Source organism: Phyllobates terribilis, unplaced genomic scaffold (assembly GCF_046119375.1).
Source record: "Phyllobates terribilis strain yellow unplaced genomic scaffold, ASM4611937v1 Scaffold_2__4_contigs__length_985480577, whole genome shotgun sequence".
In the NCBI taxonomy this organism is placed as follows: Eukaryota; Metazoa; Chordata; class Amphibia; order Anura; family Dendrobatidae; genus Phyllobates; species Phyllobates terribilis.
Genome location: NW_027362762.1, coordinates 952,881,060 through 952,907,751, shown reverse-complemented (window position 1 = coordinate 952,907,751; position 26,692 = coordinate 952,881,060). Strand labels below are relative to the sequence as shown.

Below are 26,692 nucleotides of genomic sequence, written 5' to 3'. Positions count from 1 at the left end.
AAAACAACTGTTACCCGGCTGAAGTTTGATTTAAAAAGAAACCCATGTGGTTTATTCACCCTCCCCGGGTCCAGCACGGAGTATCCTCATAGTGTCGTCATCAGCGTTGCAGTCAGTCGTTGAGCTCCGCCCGAATAAATGTCACGAAATGCTCAGCCGCTGAACGTATTGATCGGCTGCAGCGATGTCGATGTGAATGCTGCAAACAATATATATATATATATATATATATATATATATATATATATATATATATATATATATATATATATATATATATATATATTTTTTTTTTTTTTTATGTAAAACCAAAATCTTTCAGAGTGAAATGTGAACCGCAAACAAAAAAGTAATGAAATTCATTTGTTTTTGTTTTTTTTTCATACCTGTGCTGAAAAGAAAAGGTATAATTTACTCAGTAACTTTTTGCTGACTCCAAAAAACAAAACATTTTTCCTACATAAAACAGCGGCAACAATGTAGCAATAAGATAAAAAAAAAAAGTTATGGCTGCTGAAATGGCCAGAAGCCAAATAAATCTATATATCTGGTCGTAAAGGTCTGGTCATTAAGGGGTTAATGGTGCTTGCGATTTGTTTTTGCAGGATATGCCTCAGGACTCCCCGCTGCGGACCTGCACCGTTGTCCTCCACCTCGGCACGGCTCCAGTATTGTAAGGATGCCGGTGCGTCTCGTCGAATCCCTTCCCGGCTCTGAAATACTTCACCAGATCCTTAACACGTGAGGTGACCGCAGCCTGCACCATGTTCACGGCCCGGACGGACAAGCGGTGCTTCTTCTTCTGCTTAGCCGCTTCTCAGCTGCTATTTATTCTGCTCCTGTATCGCCGCGGAGTCTCCAGCGTGTTTCAAGGAGTATTCGGAGCCCACCCCGAATGGGATTATTCCAAAACCCACGACGTATACATCAACCTCAGCTTATTCATACCGGACCCCGAGGCGGTGAGGACTCAGTACTGCCCGGTCCACTCTCCCATTCTTGGTAGGTGTTTCTTGTACATTGGTTTTTGCAAACTCTGTAAATGAGAATTGCAGATGATGTCCTCTAACTACATTCCTAGAAAACATGACCCCCATGCATGATCTTGTTGGACACCCCTTTCCAAAAGCATCGGTGACCATATGGAACATGGCCCCATTTGCGGTTAAACTAGCCTCCACTCGTCCGAAAAAGCTCATGGGAATTAGTGCTCATTGACCATGACCGGAGCTCTCAACTGGCGGCCCTATGTAACCTAAGGGCCATACTGGCTATATTACGGCCGCACTCATGACCTGAGCGAACGCCATCATAGGCTGACTAAGTTGGCACCCTTGAAATTGTTCCAGAAAATGAAGTATTTCTCCCAGAAAATTATTGCAATTTCTCTTGTTTTGTTATACACACATTTATGTATTTTTGTGCGTATTGGAAAAACATGAGAAAAAAAGGCAAATTGGACATAATTTCGCACAAAACCCCAAAAATGGGCCTGCCAAAATTGTTGGCACCCTCAACTTAGTATTTGGTTCCACACCCGTTGGAATAAATAACTACAATCAATCGCGTCCTATAACCATCCACAAGCTTCTTACACCTCTCAGGTGGAATTTTGAACCACTCTTCTTTTGCAAACTGCTCCAGATCTGTCATATGTGAAGGCTCCTTCTCCCAACAGCAATTTTAAGATCTCTCCACAGGTGATCAATGGGATTTAGATCCGGACTCCTTGCTGGCCATTTCAGAACTCTTTAGCACGTTGTTTTCATCCATTTCTGGGGGCTTCTGGAAGTATGTTTGGAGTCATTGTCCTGCTGGAAGACCCATGACCAAGGACGCAAACCCAACTTTCTAACACCAAACACTACATCGCTACCCAAAATCCATTGGTAATCTTCAGATTTCATGATGCCTTGCACACGGTCAAGGCACCAAGTGACAGAGGCAGAGAAACAACCCCAAAACATCTTTGAACCTCCGCCATATTTGACTGTAGGTACTGTGTTCTTTGTAGGCCTCATTCTGTTTTTGGTAACTAGTAGAATGATGTGCTTTACTAAACAGCTCTGTCTTGGTCTCATCTTTCCACAAGACCCTTTCCCAGAAGGATTTTGGCTTACTCACATACATTTTGACAAGCTGCAGTCTAGCTTTATTATTTCTCTGTGTCAGCAGTGGGGTCCTCCTGGGTCTCCTGTCATAGCGTTTCATTTCATTCAAATGTCGATGGATGGTTTGCACTGACACTAATGCACCCTGAGTCTGCAGGACAGCTTGACAATTTCTTCAGTGCTCGATTGGGGCTGCTTATCCACCAACCGAACTATCCTGCGTTGCAGCCTTTCATCAATTTTTCTTTGCCTTCCATGTCCAGTGAGATTAGCTAAAGTGCCATGAGTTGTAAACTTTTTGATTATGTTTTGTACCGTGGACAAAGGAACATCAAGATCTCTGGAGATGGATTTGTAAGCTTGAGATTGTTGATAATTTTTCAACAATTTTGGTTCTCCTCAGACAGTTCTCTTCTCTTTTTGTTCTCCATGCTTAGTGTAGCACACACAGACACACAATGCAAAGATTGAGGCAACTTCTCCCCTTTTTATCTGGTTTCAGGTGTGATTTTCGTATTGCCCACACTTGTTACTTGCCACAGGTGAGTTTGAACGAGCATCACATGTTTGAAATAAAGGTGTTTACCCACAATTTTGGAAAGGTGCCAACAATTTTGTCCAGACCATTTTGGGGGTTTTGTGTGAAATGATGTCCAATTTGCCTTTTCTTCTGTTTTTTTTTGTTGCAATACACACAAAGGAAATAAACATGTGTATAACAAAATATGTGTAATTACAATAATTTTCTGGGAGAAATGCTTCATTTTCTGGAACAATTTCAAGGGTGCCAACACTTTCGGCCATGACTGTATGATGTAATATAAGGTCGCTTTTTGTGGTCGTAATGCAGAAAAGAAAATATGGTGTCTATAGGGCCGTGTGAATTGGCCCTAAAGCTTTTGAGGTCAGTGTTGGGTGCAGCCCCTTATCACCCCATGAAGAAGCCCCTTTAAACTCCAGCCCAGTTAGTGCTGGCGATAAGTGGTGCGCTGTCTAAGGGCTTTTTTTGCATTCCCCCCTTCTGACTTCCCGAGTGGCAGAGCTCTGGATGTCACAGACTTTAGAGCAGTCTCGGACCGGCGGTGATAGTGCAGCGTATTATAGAATGGAGTCAGAAGTTGTCAATGGGACTTGAAAGTCGATATCAAGTATAAAGCAAAGCTTAATTCCAAGGCAATAAGTACAATGGTGGGTCAAAGACAAGCTGATGTCAGGAACAATATATACAGATGGAAGTAACAATTCCAGAAGCAGAAATGCCTCTCCCACCAGGCGTGTCTGACAAGCTCATCCTTATCCGAGCGCGCACGCTTAACCTTTACTTGACTGCAGCTAAAGGAGGAAACGTGTGACCCTGAGGCCGAAGAACAGTCCTGTGCTATTACCTCTCCACTACCACCACGTCGTACTGTAAGGCACTATGGATTCTGATAGACCGGTAAATGCCCATCGTCCATCAGACCACCAGACAGTGAGGCATTTCATTAGGAAAGACCACATTTCTGCTGGTCGAGGGACAACGTGCTTTACATCACTCCACCGTCAGATTGTCGGCGTACATGAGGGTCTTGAATCTCGGAAAGCTTTTGGTCGAATGGTTCAGCCAATTACTATCCCTCCCAACTCCACTATACAAGTGTCCAAGAAAGCCGCTATCGAACACCTTTGGCAGCATCTTCCCTGAGCACAGAAGGGTCAGACATTTCTTTCCGCATGTCCCCCAACATCGGGGGAGGCTTCTTATACATCAGATGGTCGCCCCATCCCCCAATCTGCAGATTCTGTTGACTTTTATCTAATGTGTATGAGGGATTTAAAGCCCTCCATTCATGTTATTAGATGGCTGTCTACAGAACGATCATTTGGCTGACCATGGCCATGACCATGCCTCCCGACTCCCCCAAACTCAGGATGTCGAGGGAGATAAGCCTCTGAAATTCAGCAGGTCGGATCCTTTTCTACCCTGATATCTGTCGGAGGAGAGTCGGACGCCCCTCCTGAACAGTAAGGCCCCAAAACACATTAGACGAACGTCAGACGAGCCCAACAGTCTAATTTTATGGGGGTCTGAAATTAGGAAAACATAGAATTACTAATCTACTAGTCTTGTCTAATATAGAGACCACCTGAGAGTGCACCAGATTTATGGATGACACACTGAATTCTTCTTTAGATACTTTTGGTCTCAGTTTATATCACCGCTTGAATGGTGCACACTGTCGCATCTTGAAGAGGTTGTCCAACAGGACTGAGATATTGAAGACTTATCCTATAGCTGACCAATTTCCGCTATGGTAGGGTCCAAAACCTGGCACTGCTAACGATCTGTAGTGGCCATTCTCGGTACTGCAGCTCAGATCACATTCAGTGCAATAGGAGCTGAGCCCTTTAAACACCAGTATGCTCCACATTTGTGGGTAATTTTCCACTACTGGTCTCACATTAATGTGCCGCTTGCATCCCTACAACAGCGCCACTCTTGCGCATTGGTTATGTCTGGTATTGCCTGGACAAAAAAAAATGTCACTGCTTATGGAATTTAAAAGAAAAAATCCAAAGCAGCCATATATATATATTTTTTTCTTCGATCTCACACTTGCGAGATGAAGCGTCTTTACGGTAATGTTGCGCCATCATATTGTTTTCTCTAGTAATGCGTGCAACCATAACAAGCTCGCGGCGCCTGCACTTGTCAGCAGTTTTGACAGCGTCTTCCCCCTCGGTTCTGGCACATGAAATGCAGAATGTCCAGCAGAAAGGTCACATCTGACAATCTCGGTATTTTACCAGACGGAAGGTGTTGACTTAAAAGGTCAAAATAAAGATGAAGCGGTCAGGAGAGCTTTGTCTGCGGTCGGCCACGGTACAAGTACGGCCAGGCTTTCTACCTTGGCGCACACATCTGTTGTGCGGGTGTGGAGGGTCGGGCGCGTTTCTTATATTCTACAATCTATTTTTTTCTCTTGGAAGAATTTCTCTGATTTAAGCTAATGAGGGATGGATCCGCTGGCGAGACCACCAGTGATCAATTCTGCCGACTTAAAAGGATCGCAAAGTGTAATTTTGTGAGGTCCTCGTACACATTAGACGATTGGATGGTCTCATTGGTGCTGCATTGAGTGTCCAAAGGCCCAGTATCCGCTCCAGCACGTGTGCTACTCCAGAGGTATCTGATCACTTATAATGGGGTTCATTGGATCACGACCCTCCGGTATTTTGATGAGTGTAGCATGGGCTCAACCACTGATCCATTACAGATTCATCTAGCCACAGTCTTAAGACAACGTGTGAAGGAGTCCCCAATTAACCTAACAATTTGTCTCACATCCAGTGAAAAATGCTGTGGGTTGGATTGCCCTTAAGTTAACAGTTCATATGGACATCGCCTTTTAAGGGGATTTTCCAGGCTGAGAAAAGTCTGTGCTCTCTCTATAATTGCAGACTATGATGTGTTCCCTGTGGGAGCGGGCCATCACATGTCAGCGAATAGGCATTTAGCATAGTTGTGGTCACATGCCACCTAGACTCTCCTGGGCATCCACATGTCAGCAAGTAGGTAGTCAGCATAGTTGTGGTCACATGCCGACTAGACTTGGGTGTCCACATGTCAGCGAGTAGGCAGTTAGCATAGTTGTAGTCACATGCCGACTAGAAAATCCTGGGCGTCCACGTGTCAGGAAATAGGCAGTTCGCATAGTTGTGGTCACATGCCGACTAGACTCTCTTGGTCGTCCACGTGTCAGCAAGTAGGCCGTTTGCATAGTTGTAGTCACATGCCGACTAGACTCTCCTGGGCGTCAGCGAGTAGGCAGTTTGCATAGTTGTGGTCACATGCCGACTAGACTTTCCTGTGCTTCTTTCAATGTTGACAATGATGGACACCCAGGAGAGTTTAGTCGACATGTACCCACAAAAATGCAAACTGCCTTTTCTCTGGCACGTGGACGCCCAGGAGAGTTTGGTCGGGAGAAATCGTGACAGTGCGCACACCTCACAAAGAGTCGGGCAGATTCAGTCCAACATGTCCGATCCTTTATCTGCATTTGGGGGAAAGGCAGGACACCACCACACACACTGACCTCTAATGGATCCTCTCCAGTTGTGGGGGATCATCTGTTGGTATCAGGCAGTAGTAGGAAAGGAAAAGAGGGAACTGAGAAAAATTACAAAAAATTTACACTTTTTTCCAGTGTTAATCTTCAATAACCAAACATCAAATGCACATAGGACTATTGTCGTGTTCTGCTGCTGCTGCACAGCATCATTGTCCTGCATTCTGACTACGCGCCGGTGCACTGAGGACATTACCACACGGGGGGCACCGAGCCACAATGTCCTCTGGGCCGGCGGCCGGTCCCACAGCTAATATGGGGGATCCGTACTGCGGAGTCCGTACAGGGCAGAGTCCGCTATATCTGATGGAATAATCCCAACTCTGAAGGAGCACAGCGCCGCGGGGAGGAACCACGCTGGCGTACTTAACTCTCGCAATGCTGGACCGGATGCAGAAATCTGATAGCTTGGGGTGAAGCAAAATGGATCCACTCTCCTATGGGCTCCATTTAGAATCTGTTTTTTTGGGAGGGGCGGGGGGATTTACTCGCAGATACGGTTTGTGAGAGAAGTCGCCCATCCGTGCTAACCCATAGAATAACATTGGTCTGTGTATTTTCCATTGTTTTTTGGTCGCTACACTGTCGCCTAAAAAAAAGATCAATTCTGGTGTTTCATTTTTTTTTCACTATGTACTGCAATACTTGGGTATCACAGAATGTACAGCTGTGAAACACAGCCACCGTCTGCCATGGATGGAGCAGGCTCGGCTCCTGAGCCCGCTGCATACAGTGACAAAGATGTAATTAAGGTTTTGAAGGTGTTCTCCACTTAGGAGACATAAAGTGTCCATGATCCCCATTGATCGGTTGTATTCTGTGGGGAAACCTGTCTGGAAGTGTTCTGCTTCCCTGCAGAGCCTGTGGAGGAAGAGGTAAGTATTACATAGTACACCTTTATATCAGTGGGGTATCTGTGTAATACACGTCCTCCAAAGCAAGAGGCGCTATATGAACCCGCTCTGACCGAGAGAGAGAATCCCCCTCTATTAACTCAGAATTATTAATCATGGAAATGGGTGGATGGAGATTTTAACCATCAGGCAACTTGCTAGTGTCTTAAAGGGATATTCTTGTATCAGACATTTATGGCATATCCACAGGATGATGCCCCACATCTGAAAGATTGAGGGGGTCTCCCGTCTTCTGCTATCTGTTGACTTCCACGGGACAATATCAGAGCCAGTCGGCTTTATTAAAGGGGACTTTTTTTTGTAAAATCTGGACAGTTGAAGACCCCCAAAACTTTACCCACATGTAAAATGATTGGCCGGCGCCTTGCCACCAGTCGTTGGTTCAGCCGCTCGTTCGTGGTGCGCTGGCTCCATATCCTGGTCTCTCGACTGCATTGATTTCTTCTTCTCTCGTTTTAGTTGGTCCTTTAACCATTGATTTCACCAAGGCTCCAAGTTGGAAGAAGGTCCAGATGAAGAACCGCTATGTGACCCCCGGGGGTTACTTCAGCCCTAGGCATTGTTTTGGGAGGTACCGCACAGCTGTGATTATACCACACAGGAAGAGAGAGTCTCACCTCCGAACCTTGCTCTACTACCTGCACCCCTTCCTGCAACGGCAGCAGCTGCACTACGCCATATTCGTGGTCCATCAGGTAATCCATCTCTAGCACGTTGTCAGCTTGAAGTTATCACCCGTTCACTTGTTGTCTCTCATCAGACTATTGGATACCACCAAGCTCCGAGGAGCCCCCGATATAACTATTCTTCTGGATCGGCGTCATCTCCAAGAAGACCACTTGTCCTCTTGGTCCTGATTTCTTTTACTTCCAGTAGAGTGGGTCCAGCTATCTGATGCTTTTGAAGTTTTTTCCTGGAGTAAGATGCAGGAGGCTGGTCGCTACCTGTTTTTGAGGAACATGGAAGTTCTTTAGATCATGATCGCTCCTAATCTCTATCCCAGGGTCAATCTACCAGTCGTGGTGAAAGTCTCTACAGTAAAGGTGGCGTCTTGTTAACATTTTGGAAAGTGCAAGATCTAGTTATTGGGAAAACCGGACAAGACCCCAAAATTAAGACCTCATTCCAAGCCCAGACCCGTAAAATTAATTCAGACCATAGATGAGACACTTAAATTTAATTATGATTCCAGACCTCTAACCCCTTTATGACATATGACGTACATATATGTCATAGGTTGTGTCCTTGCCTTTGATCCGGGCTCATCCGCCCTTAGGGGACTAACAAATACAGTATAAAGTGAGGAAAAACAAGTTCCTACAAATATGAAATTAATAAGAACAAGTTCTAATCACCCCCATTTGCCCCATTAAAAAATAAATAAAATAAAAAATACACATATTTGGTATAGCTGCGTTCAGAAACGCCCGATCTATCAAAATATAAAGTAAATTAATCCGATCGGTAAACGGTGTAGCTCCCCCTAGTGATAGCTGCAGACAGAATCTTATCATGTATCTCTGTATACAGGGAGCTCCCCCTAGTGATAGCTGCAGACAGAATCTTATCATGTATCTCTGTATACAGGGAGCTCCCCCTAGTGGTGGCTGCAGACAGAATCTTATCCTGTATCTCTGTATACAGGGAGCTCCCCCTAGTGATGGCTGCAGACAGAATCTTATCATGTATCTCTGTATACAGGGAGCTTCCCCTAGTGGTGGCTACAGACAGAATCTTATCATGTATCTCTGTATACAGGGAGCTCCCTCTAGTGGTGGCTGCAGACAGAATCTTATCATGTATCTCTGTATACAGAGAGCTCCCCCTAGTGGTGGCTGCAGACCGGATCTTATCATGTATCTCTGTATACAGGGAGCTCCCCCTAGTGGTGGCTGCAGACAGGATCTGATCATGTATCTCTGTATACGGGGAGCTCCCCCTAGTGGTGGCTGCAGACAGAACCTTATCATGTATCTCTGTATACAGGGAGCTCCCCCTAGTGGTGGCTGCAGACAGAATCTTATCTTATGTATCTCTGTATACAGGGAGCTCCCCCTAGTGGTGGCTGCAGACAGAATCTTATCATGTATCTCTGTATACAGGGAGCTCCCCCTAGTGGTGGCTGCAGACAGAATCTTATCATGTATCTCTGTATACAGTGAACTCCCCCTAGTGGTGGCTGTAGACAGAATCTTATCATGTATCTCTGTATACAGGGAGCTCCCCCTAATGGTGGCTGTAGACAGAATCTTATCATGTATCTCTGTATACAGGGAGCTCCCCCTAGTGGTGGCTGCAGACAGGATCTTATCATGTATCTCTGTATACAGGGAGCTCCCCCTAGTGGTGGCTGGAGACAGAATCTTATCATGTATCTCTGTATACAGGGAGCTCCCCCTAGTGGTGGCTGCACCATAATAACACTTTCTCATGATCAGGTCTATTAGTTCAGAAATTCCACAATCGGACTATGAGCGTTCCCCGTTTATAGCCACTGAGCTCTCCAGTACGACCACATTGAATGTTATAGAGATACGGTATTTGTATTTTGTGGTGTTATTTTTGTAGGATTTTAGTGCCACTAGTTTTGGGTGATGGGGACAGGAGCGGTACTTTGTTTGCAGACTTATGATTTTCCCATTCCTCTTCCTGGCAGTTTACTAGATAATAAACCTTCGCTTCCTTCCCTCCGTGCAGGTGATAAATCCCAGTAAAGAAAGCAGCGCTGCTCCCTCGGTTTCCTTCTCTTGTAATGGTCCGTGAAATAGTCGCCGCTTCCATTGCACCTCAAGACGAATTCTCCTCCATTTCCCAGACTAACAGCAACATTTTTCTTCCCAGGCGGGGAACGCAACGTTTAACCGGGCCAAGCTGCTAAACATCGGCGTGAAAGAGGCGCTGCGCTACGACGACTGGGACTGCTTAATTTTGCACGACGTAGACCTTGTTGCGGAGAATGATCACAACCTGTACATATGTGACGAGTATTACCCCAAGCATCTCTCCAGCGCCATGGATAAGTTCCAGTACAGGTAATACACCGGGCGCGACGACCCTGCTGATCAGAAATGGCTGAGGTGCAGCTGAGCTAAGTTGGTCATCGCGCTACTGCTTCTAAACATAAATAACAAGCAGCTGGTACTCACCCTCTCTAGGGTCCAGTGCCGGCACTATGCCTTTACTCAGATCTTGGTGTTTTGGCTGCAGCGGTGACATCTGCCATAACCGCTGCAGCCCATCATTAAGCTCAGTAGCTGTTCCATCTACCTCCACACAACTGCTAAGCTCTGGGATTGGCTACAGCGGCGACATGATGTCATCTCTGCATTCAACACACCCGACCCACAAACAGTGACGGAAATCCGGTACTGGACCCAGGAGAGGACGAGTACCTGCTCTTAAACTTTGCTGAAAGTGGAAAATCCCTTTGATAAAAGGAAGTTGCATACTTAGTCAAATGACAAACGTTCAGCTCCACTGCTTGTTAGTCCCAACTCTGATGTTTACTCGTGATCAACGCAGAAAGTGATCAAGATGCTCAGAGAATTGGTCCATTCTAAATGCTTATGTAATGTTACTGTATCTTGGTGCCCCCTAGTGGACATTTTAGTTTATGATTCTATGATGTGTGCCTCGTCATAGAATTGTAATAGTTATATTCTTGTACATAGGAGCAGTATTATAGTAGTTATATTTTTATACATAGGAGCCGTATTATAGTAGATATATTCTTGTACATAGGAGCAGTATTATAGTAGATATATTCTTGTATATAGGAGCAGTATTATAGTAGTTATATTCTTGTATATAGCAGCAGTATTATAGTAGTTATATTCTTGTACATAGGGGCAGTATTGTAATAGTTATATTCTTGTACATAGGGAGCAGAATTATAGTAGTTATATTCTTGTATATAGGAGCAGTATTATAGTAGTTATATTCTTGTATATAGGAGCAGTATTATAGTAGTTATATTCTTGTACATAGGAGCAGTATTATAGTAGTTATATTCTTGTACGTAGGGGCAGTATTATAGTAGTTATATTCTTGTATATAGGAGCAGTATTATAGTAGTTATATTCTTGTACATAGGAGCAGTATTATAGTAGTTATATTCTTGTACGTAGGGGCAGTATTATAGTAGTTATATTCTTGTATATAGGAGCAGTATTATAGTAGTTATATTCTTGTACATAGGGAGCAGAATTATAGTAGTTATATTCTTGTACATAGGAGCAGTATGACAGTAGTTATATTCTTGTACATAGGAGCAGTATTATAGTAGTTATATTCTTGTACATAGGGGCAGTATTATAGTAGTTATATTCTTGTACATAGGGGGCAGTATTATAATAGTTATATTCTTGTACATAGGGTAGTATTATGGTAGTTATATTCTTGTACATAGGAGCAGTATTATAATAGTTATATTCTTGTACATAGGAGCAGTATTATAGTTGATATATTCTTGTACATAGGGGCAGTATTTTAGTAATTATATTCTTGTACATAGGAGCAGTATTATAGTAATTATATTCTTGTACATGGGTGCAGTATTATATTAGTTATATTCTTGTATATAGGAGCAGTATTATAGTAGTTATATTCTTGTACATAGGGGGCAGTATTATAGTAGCTATATTCTTGTACACAGGGGGCAGTATTATAGTAGTTATATTGTTGTACATAGGGGGCAGTATTATAGTAGTTATATTCTTGTACATAGGGGGCAGTATTATAGTAGTTTTATTCTTGTATATAGGAGCAGTATTATACTAGTTATATTCTTGCCCATAGGGGGCAGTATTATAGTAGTTTTATTCTTGTATATAGGAGCAGTATTATAGTAGTTATATTCTTGTATATAGGAGCAGTATTATACTAGTTATATTCTTGCCCATAGGGGGCAGTATTATAGTAGTTATATTCTTGTACATAGGGGGCAGTATTATAGTAGCTTTATTCTTGTGTATAGGAGCAGTATTATAGTAGTTATATTCTTGTACATAGGAGCAGTATTATAGCAGTTATATCCTTGTACATAGGAGCAGTATTATATTAGTTATATTCTTGTACATAGGGGCAGTAATATAGTAGTTATATTCTTGTACATAGGAACAGTATTATAGTAGTTATATTCTTGTACGTAGGGGCAGTATTATAGTAGTTATATTCTTGTACATAGGGGCAGTATTATAGTAGTTATATTCTTGTACATAGGGAGCAGTATTATAATAGTTATATTCTTGTACATAGGGAGCAGTATTATAGTTGATATATTCTTGTACATAGGGGCAGTATTATAGTAGTTATATTCTTGTATATAGGGGGCAGTATTATAGCAGTTATATTCTTGTACATAGGGTCAGTATTATAGTAATTATATTCTTGTACATAGGAGCAGTATTATAGTAATTATATTCTTTTACATAGGAGTAGTATTATAGTAGTTATATTCTTGTATATAGGAGCAGTATTATAGTAGTTATATTCTTGTACATAGGGGCAGTTTATTAGTTATATTCTTGTACATAGGGGGCAGTATTATAGTAGTTATATTCTTGTACATAGGGGCAGTATTATAGTAGTTATATTCTTGTACATAGGGGGCAGTATTATAGTAGATATATTCTTGTACATAGGAGCAGTATTATAGTAGTTATAATCTTGTACATAGGAGCAGTATTATAGTAGTTATAATCTTGTACATAGGAGCAGTATTATAGTAGTTATATTCTTGCACATAGGAGCAGTATTATAGTAGTTATATTCTTGTATATAGGAGCAGTATTATAGTAGTTATATTCTTGTACATAGGAGCAGAATTATAGTAGTTATATTCTTGTATATAGGAGCAGTATGACAGTAGTTATATTCTTGTACATAGGAGCAGTATTATAGTAGTTATATTCTTGTACATAGGGGCAGTATTATAGTAGTTATATTCTTGTACATAGGGGGCAGTATTATAATAGTTATATTCTTGTACATAGGAGCAGTATTATAGTTGATATATTCTTGTACATAGGGGCAGTATTATAGTAATTATATTCTTGTACATAGGAGCAGTATTATAGTAATTATATTCTTGTACATAGGTGCAGTATTATATTAGTTATATTCTTGTATATAGGAGCAGTATTATAGTAGTTATATTCTTGTACATAGGGGGCAGTATTATAGTAGCTATATTCTTGTACATAGGGGGCAGTATTATAGTAGTTATATTGTTGTACATAGGGGGCAGTATTATAGTAGTTATATTCTTGTACATAGGGGGCAGTATTATAGTAGTTTTATTCTTGTATATAGGACCAGTATTATACTAGTTATATTCTTGCCCATAGGGGGCAGTATTATAGTAGTTTTAGTCTTGTATATAGGAGCAGTATTATACTAGTTATATTCTTGCCCATAGGGGGCAGTATTATAGTAGTTTTATTCTTGTATATAGGAGCAGTATTATAGTAGTTATATTCTTGTATATAGGAGCAGTATTATGCTAGTTATATTCTTGCCCATAGGGGGCAGTATTATAGTAGTTATATTCTTGTACGTAGGGGCAATTTTTATTATAAAAACAAACATAAATACAAATATAACAAACAAAAATCATCCAGTATTACAAAAAGACAAATCACATGGGTTATATATACAAAAAAAAAACCCATTAAAATAATCAGATCATATACATAAATAAATTAAAAAGTCCACGCCTGCGGGAAAGAGAAAAAAAAAATTAAATAAATAATAATAATAATAATAATCATCATATTCCCTAACTGAATTTTACGTTGCTCCATAACTTTATGTTTTTCTGACTCCTTCCAACTTCTAGTGATTTTATCCACCGGAGTTCTGATATCACCTGATTGGCTGCAGCGGTGTGATCGAACGGCTCATTGTGCAGTGACACCCGGGTTCTCATGTGCCAGTGATAGTATTTTATGACACTGATTATAATGTACATGGTCTCTCTGTCGATGTTACTGACAGTGGATGGGACACCATAGATTATGTCAGGATACTTTAGGGTCAGAAGTCTGGGGATTTTTAGATTAGCTGACACCTCCTCCCAGATCTTCCTCCCTCCCCAGCAATCACATATAAAGTGCTCCATAGTCTCCTCCTGCTGACAACCAAGGGGACAATTCCGATCAGAGACACTCAGATGTTTCAGGTTCCCCCTGACAAAGAGCCGACTATGTAGTGAAAGCCAAGAGATGTCAAACAGTTTGGGAGGAAGTCGTTTCCCGTTTAGGAACCTGAGACTTTCCTGCAGGGTGGTGGTGACACAATCTCTCAGGGCCAGTGGAGAAAAGAAGAACGTCCCACATACATGAGCATATAGGTCTCTTCTCGTATTGCTCTCAATGTAAGACCTCTCCAGTCCCCACTTCCTGACACACTTCAGACCGTAGTCCAGATACTGGGGGAGGTGGCCACCTGTCCATCTCCTCCTCTTGAGACTGCCGCCTCGCACCCAAGACTCTGCAAAAGGCAATATCCAGTCCTTGATACTATTCACCCACAGGGAGCTACTGTTTGAGTCCATGTTCCCAAAATTCACTTTTAGAAACAGGGAGTCAAAGAAAACCCTTGGATTTAACATATCCAGCCCACCATCTCTCCGCCGTAGGTACGTTACTCCCCTCTTTATTAGGTTCAACCTATTCCCCCACAAGAGCTGGAAGAACAAGCTGAAAAGCCTCGCTGAGAAAGACTCTGGCAAAGGGAAAATAACAGAGACATACAAGAAGATGGGGACCAGGTAGGTCTTCAACATAGCGACCCTTTCTCTGTAGGTCAGCCTCCAGTTCTTCCATCGCTGAACCTTTGCATTTCCGGTTTCCAATTTCTCTTCCCAATTTAGCTTGGCATTATCAACCCTCCCAAATTTAACCCCTAGGATCTTAATATGGGTGGAGGCTTTAGCAAACTGTGGCAGATCAAAGCCAGGATCAGTGTCTAACGTCCACAGAGCTTGACTCTTCTCAAGGTTGACCAGAGACCCGGAGGCCTCAGAGTAGCTTCTGATGGCCGCCGATAACATCCGCACCTCTTGAGGATTGGAGATCACCAACGTCACATCATCAGCATAGGCAACAACAGTCAGAGGCAGGCAGTGGGGGACCGGCACCCCCTGAAAATCACACTCCTGCAGTGACCTCAGAAACGGGTCTATGGCGAAAACATACAGGAGCGGACTCAGTGGGCAGCCCTGTCTCACCCCCGCCCCAACTCCAAAAGTATCACCCTGCCAACCATTAATCAGAGGAAAGCTCACCGCCTCTCTATACAAAGTCTTCAGCCAATCCACGAATTGTCCCGGAACACCGTACTTTGACAAAGTGGCCCACAGATAATCGTGATCAACCCTGTCAAAGGCTTTAGCCTGGTCCAGACTGACAACATATCTCCCACACCGCAGAGCTTTACATCTCTCAAACATCTCCCGTATCGAGATGACTGCTCCAGAGATGTTCCGCCCTTTTACTGTGCCAAACTGAGAGCCTGCCAACAGTGCCGGGGACAAACAGACTAACCTAGAAAACAGGATCTTTGCCAGAATCTTCCTGTCTACATTCAAGAGGGCAATCGGCCTCCAGTTCTTGATGTCACTCGGCTCTTTACCTTTAGACAGCAGAATTAACGAGGACACTCTCATGGATGGAGGCATCAGGTGATTTTCTAGACAATTCCTATACACATCCACAAGGATTGGAGCCAGGAGGTCTCTGAATTCCTTATAAAATTCTGCTGTTATACCATCTGGACCTGGTGCCTTCTTCAGATATAATTTATCAATAGCCGCCTTAACTTCCTCCACCGTTAATTCTGCTGTCAAAGAAGAAAAGTCCGGATCGTTAGTATCAGGCACTGGAGTTGCCTCCAAGAATTGAGCCATCTTATTTTTTTCCAAAACTTTCCTCTGAAACAAGTCAGCATAGTAAGATCTCACGACCCCCAGAATACCCTCCCGTGAATCCTGCAATACACCCTGGGAGTCAGTGAGACCTGGGACCATTTTTTTGGCCACCCTCTCCCTGCAATTCTCAAAGGGATCAGGTGCCCCTAAGGACCCATAATCCCGTTCAAGAACCAGGGAGGTGTACCTGCTGTACTGATACTGCCTTATCTCAGATTTCAGCTGGTCGATCTTCACTTTGTCATCCCCGCCTGCCGAATACAATGACTCCAATTCTTTACGCAGCTTTAGGTACTGGCTGTACTTGTTCCTCCCTTTATTAACTGACAGTCTCTTTAAGAGGGATCTGATATCCTCCTTGACGTCCTCCCACCAGTCGGTCATGTTGTCATAAAAATCAACCCTGTCTAGATGGACCTGAATAAGGGAGTGGACACGACTCTGGACATAGGCATCACCTAGGAGACTGGAATTAAGCTTCCACAACCCTCTACCAATGTCCGGGCGGTTAGAGGTCCCCAGACAGAAGCACAAGGCGAGGTGGTCAGAGTAAGGGACGACCTTCTCACTCAGGGAGCTGACAGCCTCAGTAGGACTCGCAAAAACAAAATCTATCCTACTGCTCCTATTGGAACAAGAATACGTAAATTTTGGCTGACGACCTCCCTGTGTGAAAATGTCAGTCAGTCCTGCCTGCATTATGATGTTATGTAGGACCTTGCCGTCCCTGGTCACTGTCCTACCTGAGGAGCTGTCACCTGATGTCAGTATGGCATTAAAGTCTCCCGCCATCACCACCGGGAGAGAGGTGAAGAGGAAAGGCCTGACGTCATTAAACAGCTGGATCCTGTCAGTCACCGTCTGTGGCCCATAGATGTTAATAAGCCGGAGTCGCCTACCATGGATAGTGACTTCCAGGACCAGACACCTTCCCATGACCACTTCTGTCATCCTATGTACAGTCACATCATGGGTGTTAAACAGGATAGCAACCCCGGCGTAAGGCTCCACAGCCAGTGACCAGAAAGATGGACCGGATCGCCATTCCCTCTCAGCCTCTCTCAAAAGCCCCAGAGATGTCAGTCGTGTCTCCTGCAGGAAGATGACATCTGTGTCCAGGTATCTGAGATGTTCATACACCGTGTGTCTCGTCCTCCTCACCTTAATACTATTCACGTTACTTGATGTCAGTGTTAATGAGAACCCCGCCATCACAACACAATATAGAAGGAGCAGAGTAACAGCCATCATCGTGAATCAGAGATATTCTGTCCACCACCGGTGTCCATGTCAGCCTCCACCTGAGGGTCCACAGATAAGGGCTTCCGCTTTGGCGGGGGATGGTCCTCTGTGTCCCTGTCACATTCAGCATCAATTTTCCTCAACTCTTCCTCATAGTCATCATCATTATCCTCAGATAAGACTCCATATTTGTTGGACACAACCATCACATCTGCAGAACTCTGGACCTTCTTACTACCACTCTGACCAGAGTCATATTCTGCCTCAGGTTTACGGGAGGACGTGTTCTTTTTCTTTCTTTTATTATGATTTACGCTCCAGTCATCAGATACAGACATTGATGCTGAAGGGGGGGCTACCTGAGGCACGACCTCCATGTTCCCCTCTGCACCCTCTGTACCCCGCTGCTCTGGTGTTACATGGGTGGACTCCTGGCGGGCACCTGAGCTATTCAGTATCCCTGCTGAAGTTAAATCCTCTTCCTCCTGCACCCCTGCCACCACCTCCTGAGCCTCTGCCCCTGCCACCACCTCCTGAGCCTCTGCCCCTGCCACCACCTCCTGAGCCTCTGCCCCTGCCACCACATCCTCATCAGGGAAGGCTTTGCAGATATTGTGCCAGGCGTCTGGACAGTCCCTGTGAGGGTGGCCCATCTTACCACAGAGGTTGCACCTAACGTCCCGGCAGTCTGCAGCGACATGGCCGATTACCCCACACAGGCTGCACTTTAGTACAGTACAGGCATTAGCCAGATGACCTGTTTTACCACATTTAAAGCATTTTCTTGGCTGCCCGGGATAGTAACATGCCCCCTTCTCCCTCCCAATGAAGAAGGAGTTGGGTAGGTGGGCAGTGATGTTGTTATACTGCCGCAGCTTCACCTGGACCTTCCACCCCGTTGTCCAGATACCATCCTCATCTCTGATCTTGGTGAGTCCAGAGACGAGGTCACAATGTCTCTGGAGCCACACCTGGATGTCCTGTGGGGGAACGGCCTCATTCCAGAAGGTGATATTCACAGTGACGGTATCTGGCCTGGAAATGGGAACCAGTATAAACTTATTCCAGCCTTCAGTTTCTCTGAACTTGGGGTAATTGGCCCAGAATCTATCCAGGTCAGGCATGAGCTTAAAGCTGACATCATAGCCCTGCCTGTCCTGCAGATTAGTTACCGCCAGGATTTCAGTCGGCACAAACCCCATCTGGCGGCATAGTAGCTCTCTCACCACATACCTGCGTTGTGGTAGATCCTCCTTGGCACCTAAGAATTTAAAACGCACTACATTTATGCGCCTAAATGTCTGGCCCGTATACCCTGCTCCGGAGGTGAAAGACGGAGCGCCGCGGCTCCAGGCATTCCTGGGGGGCACCTGCCGGGTCACACTAGGCTGGCTGACAGGGATAGGGTCTGCAGCAGGAGGGGCTGTCACACCTTGTGTACTAGATGGTAAAGGGGGACAATCACCCATATCATGCACATTATCATGAACAGCATTATTATCATCAGACAGTACAACGTCCATCACAGCCTGTGAATCCCCTCCAACCCCCGACCCCATAGGCACAGCATCATTAGCGCCAGTCTGTGCTTCAGCCTCGGCCTCATCAGCACAAACAGTCTCACATGCAATGTCCTGCTCCTGTGTGGGGCACTCTGGGACTTGTGGTGCCTCTGCTGGAATCTGAGGTATACACTCCCGTTCACACGCCGCTGCCTGCTGTTGCAGTGTTTTTCCAACCTGGAAACAGAAGCGGGGAGCCTGTAACACCGGTCGTGCCTGCAGCTGGGGGGTCTCTGACTTCACATCAGGGGTTCTGGACTCCGCAGCACAGTCCTGCTTATAGGAGGCGAACCGTGCCCGGTTTGCGTAGGTCTCCTTCAGGGGCCCCATGCTTTCCAGCACACTGTCCATGTCCTGCACCACACTCGCCAGCTCGACACCAAGTGAGTTCAGTTTCATGTCACATACAGCGTTACTCTCAGGGTTAGTTGCTTTTAGATTATAGATAAAGTCTATCTGCATCTGCAGCAGTTGTTTGTGCTGCTGCAACTCACCCATCTTCCTGACCAGTCCGGGTATCTCCTCCGCCAGCTGCAGCTCGGGGGCACGCTGCGTCTCCACAGATTTAGGCTTGGCCACAGGGTCAGGGACTCTGAATACTGACTTGTCCCTTGCGTCCACCACAGGTGTTTTTGTGGCTACCTTGTTGGATTCAGGCACTGCGGCAAGTTTACCGCTGACACCAGACTGCGACCTCGTGCGACCTGAATTCACCATGCCGGACACCACATGCTGCTGCTGGAGATTTTCCTGGAGGGTTTGTTTCTCCAGAGACGTCCGTCTCTGTCTGCAGACTGGAGAGCTGAGCTGCACACCTGATGGTGATGGAGGCTGAGCTGCCGGCTGGGGCTGTGCACGGACTGGACTTCCACTGGGTGGATTACAAAGCTTCACACTTTGCTGCATTTCTTTACTCACATCTGGCTTCTTTGTTGCACTTGGAGCTGGTTTTCCTCCCAAAACATTACACACAGATTCTTTATCTCCTTCTTTCTTGCTGGAGCTTTGTGCTGCAGTCACAGGTCTCACAGTGACTCTGGGTGTATTATTCCCATTGGAAGTAGCCTGGGAGCCTTGTCCCAGTGTAGGCCGAGAAGCCTGGGCCTTGCCTGGGGAGCTTCCCCGCCCAGGGGGGCCCCGCCCTGGGCTTGCTCCAGACATGAGGAGAGCTACAAAACACAACCTCACAGCTTGGGGGCAGTATTATAGTAGTTATATTCTTGTACATAGGAGCAGTATTATAGTAGTTATATTCTTGTATATAGGAGGCAGTATTATAGTAGTTATGTTCTTGTACGTAGGGGCAGTATTATAGTAGTTATATTCTTGTACATAGGGAACAGTATTATAATAGTTATATTCTTGTACATAGGGAGCAGTATTATAGTTGATATATTCTTGTACATAGGGGCAGTATTATAGTAGTTCTATTCTTGTATATAGGGGGCAGTATTATAGCAGTTATATTCTTGTACATAGGGTCAGTATTATAGTAATTATATTCTTGTACATAGGAGCAGTATTATAGTAATTATATTCTTTTACATAGGAGTAGTATTATAGTAGTTATATTCTTGTATATAGGAGCAGTATTATAGTAGTTATATTCTTGTACATAGGGGCAGTATATTAGTTATATTCTTGTGCATAGGAGGCAGTATTATAGTAGTTATATTCTTGTACATAGGGGCAGTATTATAGTAGTTATATTCTTGTACATAGGGGGCAGTATTATAGTAGTTATATTCTTGTACATAGGGGGCAGTATTATAGTAGTTATATTCTTGTACATAGGGGCAGTATATTAGTTATATTCTTGTACATATGGGCAGTATTATAGTAGTTATATTCTTGTACATAGGAGCAGTATTATAGTAGTTATATTCTTGTACATAGGAGCAGTATTATAGTAATTATATTCTTTTTCATAGGAGCAGTATTATAGTAGTTATATTCTTGTACATAGGGGCAGTATATTAGTTATATTCTTGTGCATAGGGGGCAGTATTATAGTAGTTATATTCTTGTACATAGGGGCAGTATTATAGTAGTTATATTCTTGTACATAGGGGGCAGTATTATAGTAGTTATATTCTTGTACATAGGGGGCAGTATTATAGTAGTTATATTCTTGTACATAGGGGCAGTATATTAGTTATATTCTTGTACATATGGGCAGTATTATAGTAGTTATATTCTTGTACATAGGAGCAGTATTATAGTAGTTATATTCTTGTACATAGGGGCAGTATTATAGTAGTTATATTCTTGTACATAGGAGCAGTATTATAGTAGTTATATTCTTGTACGTAGGGGCAGTATTATAGTAGTTATATTCTTGTATATAGGAGCAGTATTATAGTAGTTATATTCTTGTACATAGGGAGCAGAATTATAGTAGTTATATTCTTGTACATAGGAGCAGTATGACAGTAGTTATATTCTTGTACATAGGAGCAGTATTATAGTAGTTATATTCTTGTACATAGGGGCAGTATTATAGTAGTTATATTCTTGTACATAGGGGGCAGTATTATAATAGTTATATTCTTGTACATAGGGTAGTATTATGGTAGTTATATTCTTGTACATAGGAGCAGTATTATAATAGTTATATTCTTGTACATAGGAGCAGTATTATAGTTGATATATTCTTGTACATAGGGGCAGTATTATAGTAATTATATTCTTGTACATAGGAGCAGTATTATAGTAATTATATTCTTGTACATAGGTGCAGTATTATATTAGTTATATTCTTGTATATAGGAGCAGTATTATAGTAGTTATATTCTTGTACATAGGGGGCAGTATTATAGTAGCTATATTCTTGTACACAGGGGGCAGTATTATAGTAGTTATATTGTTGTACATAGGGGGCAGTATTATAGTAGTTATATTCTTGTACATAGGGGGCAGTATTATAGTAGTTATATTCTTGTATATAGGAGCAGTATTATACTAGTTATATTCTTGCCCATAGGGGGCAGTATTATAGTAGTTATATTCTTGTACATAGGGGGCAGTATTATAGTAGCTTTATTCTTGTGTATAGGAGCAGTATTATAGTAGTTATATTCTTGTACGTAGGGGCAGTATTATAGTAGTTATATTCTTGTATATAGGAGCAGTATTATAGTAGTTATATTCTTGTACATAGGGAGCAGAATTATAGTAGTTATATTCTTGTATATAGGAGCAGTATTATAGTAGTTATATTCTTGTACATAGGAGCAGAATTATAGTAGTTATATTCTTGTACATAGGGGCAGTATTATAGTAGTTATATTCTTGTACATAGGGGGCAGTATTATAATAGTTATATTCTTGTACATAGGGTAGTATTATGGTAGTTATATTCTTGTACATAGGAGCAGTATTATAATAGTTATATTCTTGTACATAGGAGCAGTATTATAATAGTTATATTCTTGTACATAGGAGCAGTATTATAGTTGATATATTCTTGTACATAGGGGCAGTATTATAGTAATTATATTCTTGTACATAGGAGCAGTATTATAGTAATTATATTCTTGTACATAGGTGCAGTATTATATTAGTTATATTTTTGTATATAAGAGCAGTATTATAGTAGTTATATTCTTGTACATAGGGGGCAGTATTATAGTAGCTATATTCTTGTACATAGGGGGCAGTATTATAGTAGTTATATTGTTGTACATAGGGGGCAGTATTATAGTAGTTTTATTCTTGTATATAGGACCAGTATTATACTAGTTATATTCTTGCCCATAGGGGGCAGTATTATAGTAGTTTTAGTCTTGTATATAGGAGCAGTATTATACTAGTTATATTCTTGCCCATAGGGGGCAGTATTATAGTAGTTTTATTCTTGTATATAGGAGCAGTATTATAGTAGTTATATTCTTGTATATAGGAGCAGTATTATGCTAGTTATATTCTTGCCCATAGGGGGCAGTATTATAGTAGTTATATTCTTGTACGTAGGGGCAGTATTATAGTAGTTATATTCTTGTACATAGGAGCAGTATTATAGTAGTTATATTCTTGTATATAGGAGGCAGTATTATAGTAGTTATGTTCTTGTACGTAGGGGCAGTATTATAGTAGTTATATTCTTGTACATAGGGAACAGTATTATAATAGTTATATTCTTGTACATAGGGAGCAGTATTATAGTTGATATATTCTTGTACATAGGGGCAGTATTATAGTAGTTCTATTCTTGTATATAGGGGGCAGTATTATAGCAGTTATATTCTTGTACATAGGGTCAGTATTATAGTAATTATATTCTTGTACATAGGAGCAGTATTATAGTAATTATATTCTTTTACATAGGAGTAGTATTATAGTAGTTATATTCTTGTATATAGGAGCAGTATTATAGTAGTTATATTCTTGTACATAGGGGCAGTATATTAGTTATATTCTTGTGCATAGGGGGCAGTATTATAGTAGTTATATTCTTGTACATAGGGGCAGTATTATAGTAGTTATATTCTTGTACATAGGGGGCAGTATTATAGTAGTTATATTCTTGTACATAGGGGGCAGTATTATAGTAGTTATATTCTTGTACATAGGGGCAGTATATTAGTTATATTCTTGTACATATGGGCAGTATTATAGTAGTTATATTCTTGTACATAGGAGCAGTATTATAGTAGTTATATTCTTGTACATAGGAGCAGTATTATAGTAATTATATTCTTTTACATAGGAGCAGTATTATAGTAGTTATATTCTTGTACATAGGGGCAGTATATTAGTTATATTCTTGTGCATAGGGGGCAGTATTATAGTAGTTATATTCTTGTACATAGGGGCAGTATTATAGTAGTTATATTCTTGTACATAGGGGGCAGTATTATAGTAGTTATATTCTTGTACATAGGGGGCAGTATTATAGTAGTTATATTCTTGTACATAGGGGCAGTATATTAGTTATATTCTTGTACATATGGGCAGTATTATAGTAGTTATATTCTTGTACATAGGAGCAGTATTATAGTAGTTATATTCTTGTACATAGGGGCAGTATTATAGTAGTTATATTCTTGTACATAGGAGCAGTATTATAGTAGTTATATTCTTGTACGTAGGGGCAGTATTATAGTAGTTATATTCTTGTATATAGGAGCAGTATTATAGTAGTTATATTCTTGTACATAGGGAGCAGAATTATAGTAGTTATATTCTTGTATATAGGAGCAGTATTATAGTAGTTATATTCTTGTACATAGGAGCAGAATTATAGTAGTTATATTCTTGTACATAGGGGCAGTATTATAGTAGTTATATTCTTGTACATAGGGGGCAGTATTATAATAGTTATATTCTTGTACATAGGGTAGTATTATGGTAGTTATATTCTTGTACATAGGAGCAGTATTATAATAGTTATATTCTTGTACATAGGAGCAGTATTATAGTTGATATATTCTTGTACATAGGGGCAGTATTATAGTAATTATATTCTTGTACATAGGAGCAGTATTATAGTAATTATATTCTTGTACATAGGTGCAGTATTATATTAGTTATATTTTTGTATATAAGAGCAGTATTATAGTAGTTATATTCTTGTACATAGGGGGCAGTATTATAGTAGCTATATTCTTGTACATAGGGGGCAGTATTATAGTAGTTATATTGTTGTACATAGGGGGCAGTATTATAGTAGTTATATTCTTGTACATAGGGGGCAGTATTATAGTAGTTTTATTCTTGTATATAGGAGCAGTATTATACTAGTTATATTCTTGCCCATAGGGGGCAGTATTATAGTAGTTTTAGTCTTGTATATAGGAGCAGTATTATACTAGTTATATTCTTGCCCATAGGGGGCAGCATTATAGTAGTTTTATTCTTGTATATAGGAGCAGTATTGTAGTAGTTATATTCTTGTATATAGGAGCAGTATTATACTAGTTATATTCTTGCCCATAGGAGCAGTATTATATTAGTTATATTCTTGTACATAGGGGGCAGTATTATAGTAGTTATATTCTTGTATATAGGAGCAGTATTATACTAGTTATATTCTTGCCCATAGGGGGCAGTATTATAGTAGTTATATTCTTGTACATAGGGGGCAGTATTATAGTAGCTTTATTCTTGTGTATAGGAGCAGTATTATAGTAGTTATATTCTTGTACATAGGAGCAGTATTATAGCAGTTATATCCTTGTACATAGGAGCAGTATTATATTAGTTATATTCTTGTACATAGGGGCAGTATTATAGTAGTTATATTCTTGTACATAGGAACAGTATTATAGTAGTTATATTCTTGTACGTAGGGGCAGTATTATAGTTATATTCTTGTACGTAGGGGCAGTATTATAGTAGTTATATTCTTGTACATAGGGAGCAGTATTATAATAGTTATATTCTTGTACATAGGGAGCAGTATTATAGTTGATATATTCTTGTACATAGGGGCAGTATTATAGTAGTTATATTCTTGTATATAGGGGGCAGTATTATAGCAGTTATATTCTTGTACATAGGGTCAGTATTATAGTAATTATATTCTTGTACATAGGAGCAGTATTATAGTAATTATATTCTTTTACATAGGAGTAGTATTATAGTAGTTATATTCTTGTATATAGGAGCAGTATTATAGTAGTTATATTCTTGTACATAGGGGCAGTTTATTAGTTATATTCTTGTACATAGGGGGCAGTATTATAGTAGTTATATTCTTGTACATAGGGGCAGTATTATAGTAGTTATATTCTTGTACATAGGGGGCAGTATTATAGTAGATATATTCTTGTACATAGGAGCAGTATTATAGTAGTTATATTCTTGTACATAGGAGCAGTATTATAGTAGTTATATTCTTGTACATAGGAGCAGTATTATAGTAGTTATATTCTTGCACATAGGAGCAGTATTATAGTAGTTATATTCTTGTATATAGGAGTAGTATTATAGTAGTTATATTCTTGCACATAGGAGCAGTATTATAGTAGTTATATTCTTGTACATAGGGGCAGTATTATAGTAGTTATATTCTTGTACATAGGGGGCAGTATTATAATAGTTATATTCTTGTACATAGGGTAGTATTATGGTAGTTATATTCTTGTACATAGGAGCAGTATTATAGTTGATATATTCTTGTACATAGGGGCAGTATTATAGTAATTATATTCTTGTACATAGGAGCAGTATTATAGTAATTATATTCTTGTACATAGGTGCAGTATTATATTAGTTATATTCTTGTATATAGGAGCAGTATTATAGTAGTTATATTCTTGTACATAGGGGGCAGTATTATAGTAGCTATATTCTTGTACATAGGGGGCAGTATTATAGTAGTTATATTGTTGTACATAGGGGGCAGTATTATAGTAGTTATATTCTTGTACATAGGGGGCAGTATTATAGTAGTTTTATTCTTGTATATAGGACCAGTATTATACTAGTTATATTCTTGCCCATAGGGGGCAGTATTATAGTAGTTTTAGTCTTGTATATAGGAGCAGTATTATACTAGTTATATTCTTGCCCATAGGGGGCAGTATTATAGTAGTTTTATTCTTGTATATAGGAGCAGTATTATAGTAGTTATATTCTTGTATATAGGAGCAGTATTATGCTAGTTATATTCTTGCCCATAGGGGGCAGTATTATAGTAGTTATATTCTTGTACGTAGGGGCAGTATTATAGTAGTTATATTCTTGTACATAGGAGCAGTATTATAGTAGTTATATTCTTGTATATAGGAGGCAGTATTATAGTAGTTATGTTCTTGTACGTAGGGGCAGTATTATAGTAGTTATATTCTTGTACATAGGGAACAGTATTATAATAGTT

At 41.1% G+C, this 26,692-nt stretch overlaps 1 protein-coding gene across 3 annotated transcripts in view; it reads left to right on the top strand.

Annotated features, from left to right (window-relative positions):
• The window catches only part of LOC141239908 (beta-1,4-galactosyltransferase 3-like), a 131,103-nt gene that overhangs the window by 87,458 nt on the left and 16,953 nt on the right, over positions 1–26,692 (top strand). For all 3 annotated transcript variants that reach the window (XM_073668577.1, XM_073668576.1, XM_073668578.1), the window contains exons 2-4: positions 606–1,002; positions 7,597–7,832; positions 9,979–10,169. In XM_073668577.1, coding sequence (XP_073524678.1) covers positions 765–1,002; positions 7,597–7,832; positions 9,979–10,169 — 665 coding nt within the window. In that variant the 5' untranslated portion in view covers positions 606–764. The remainder of the gene's footprint in view (positions 1–605; positions 1,003–7,596; positions 7,833–9,978; positions 10,170–26,692) is intronic.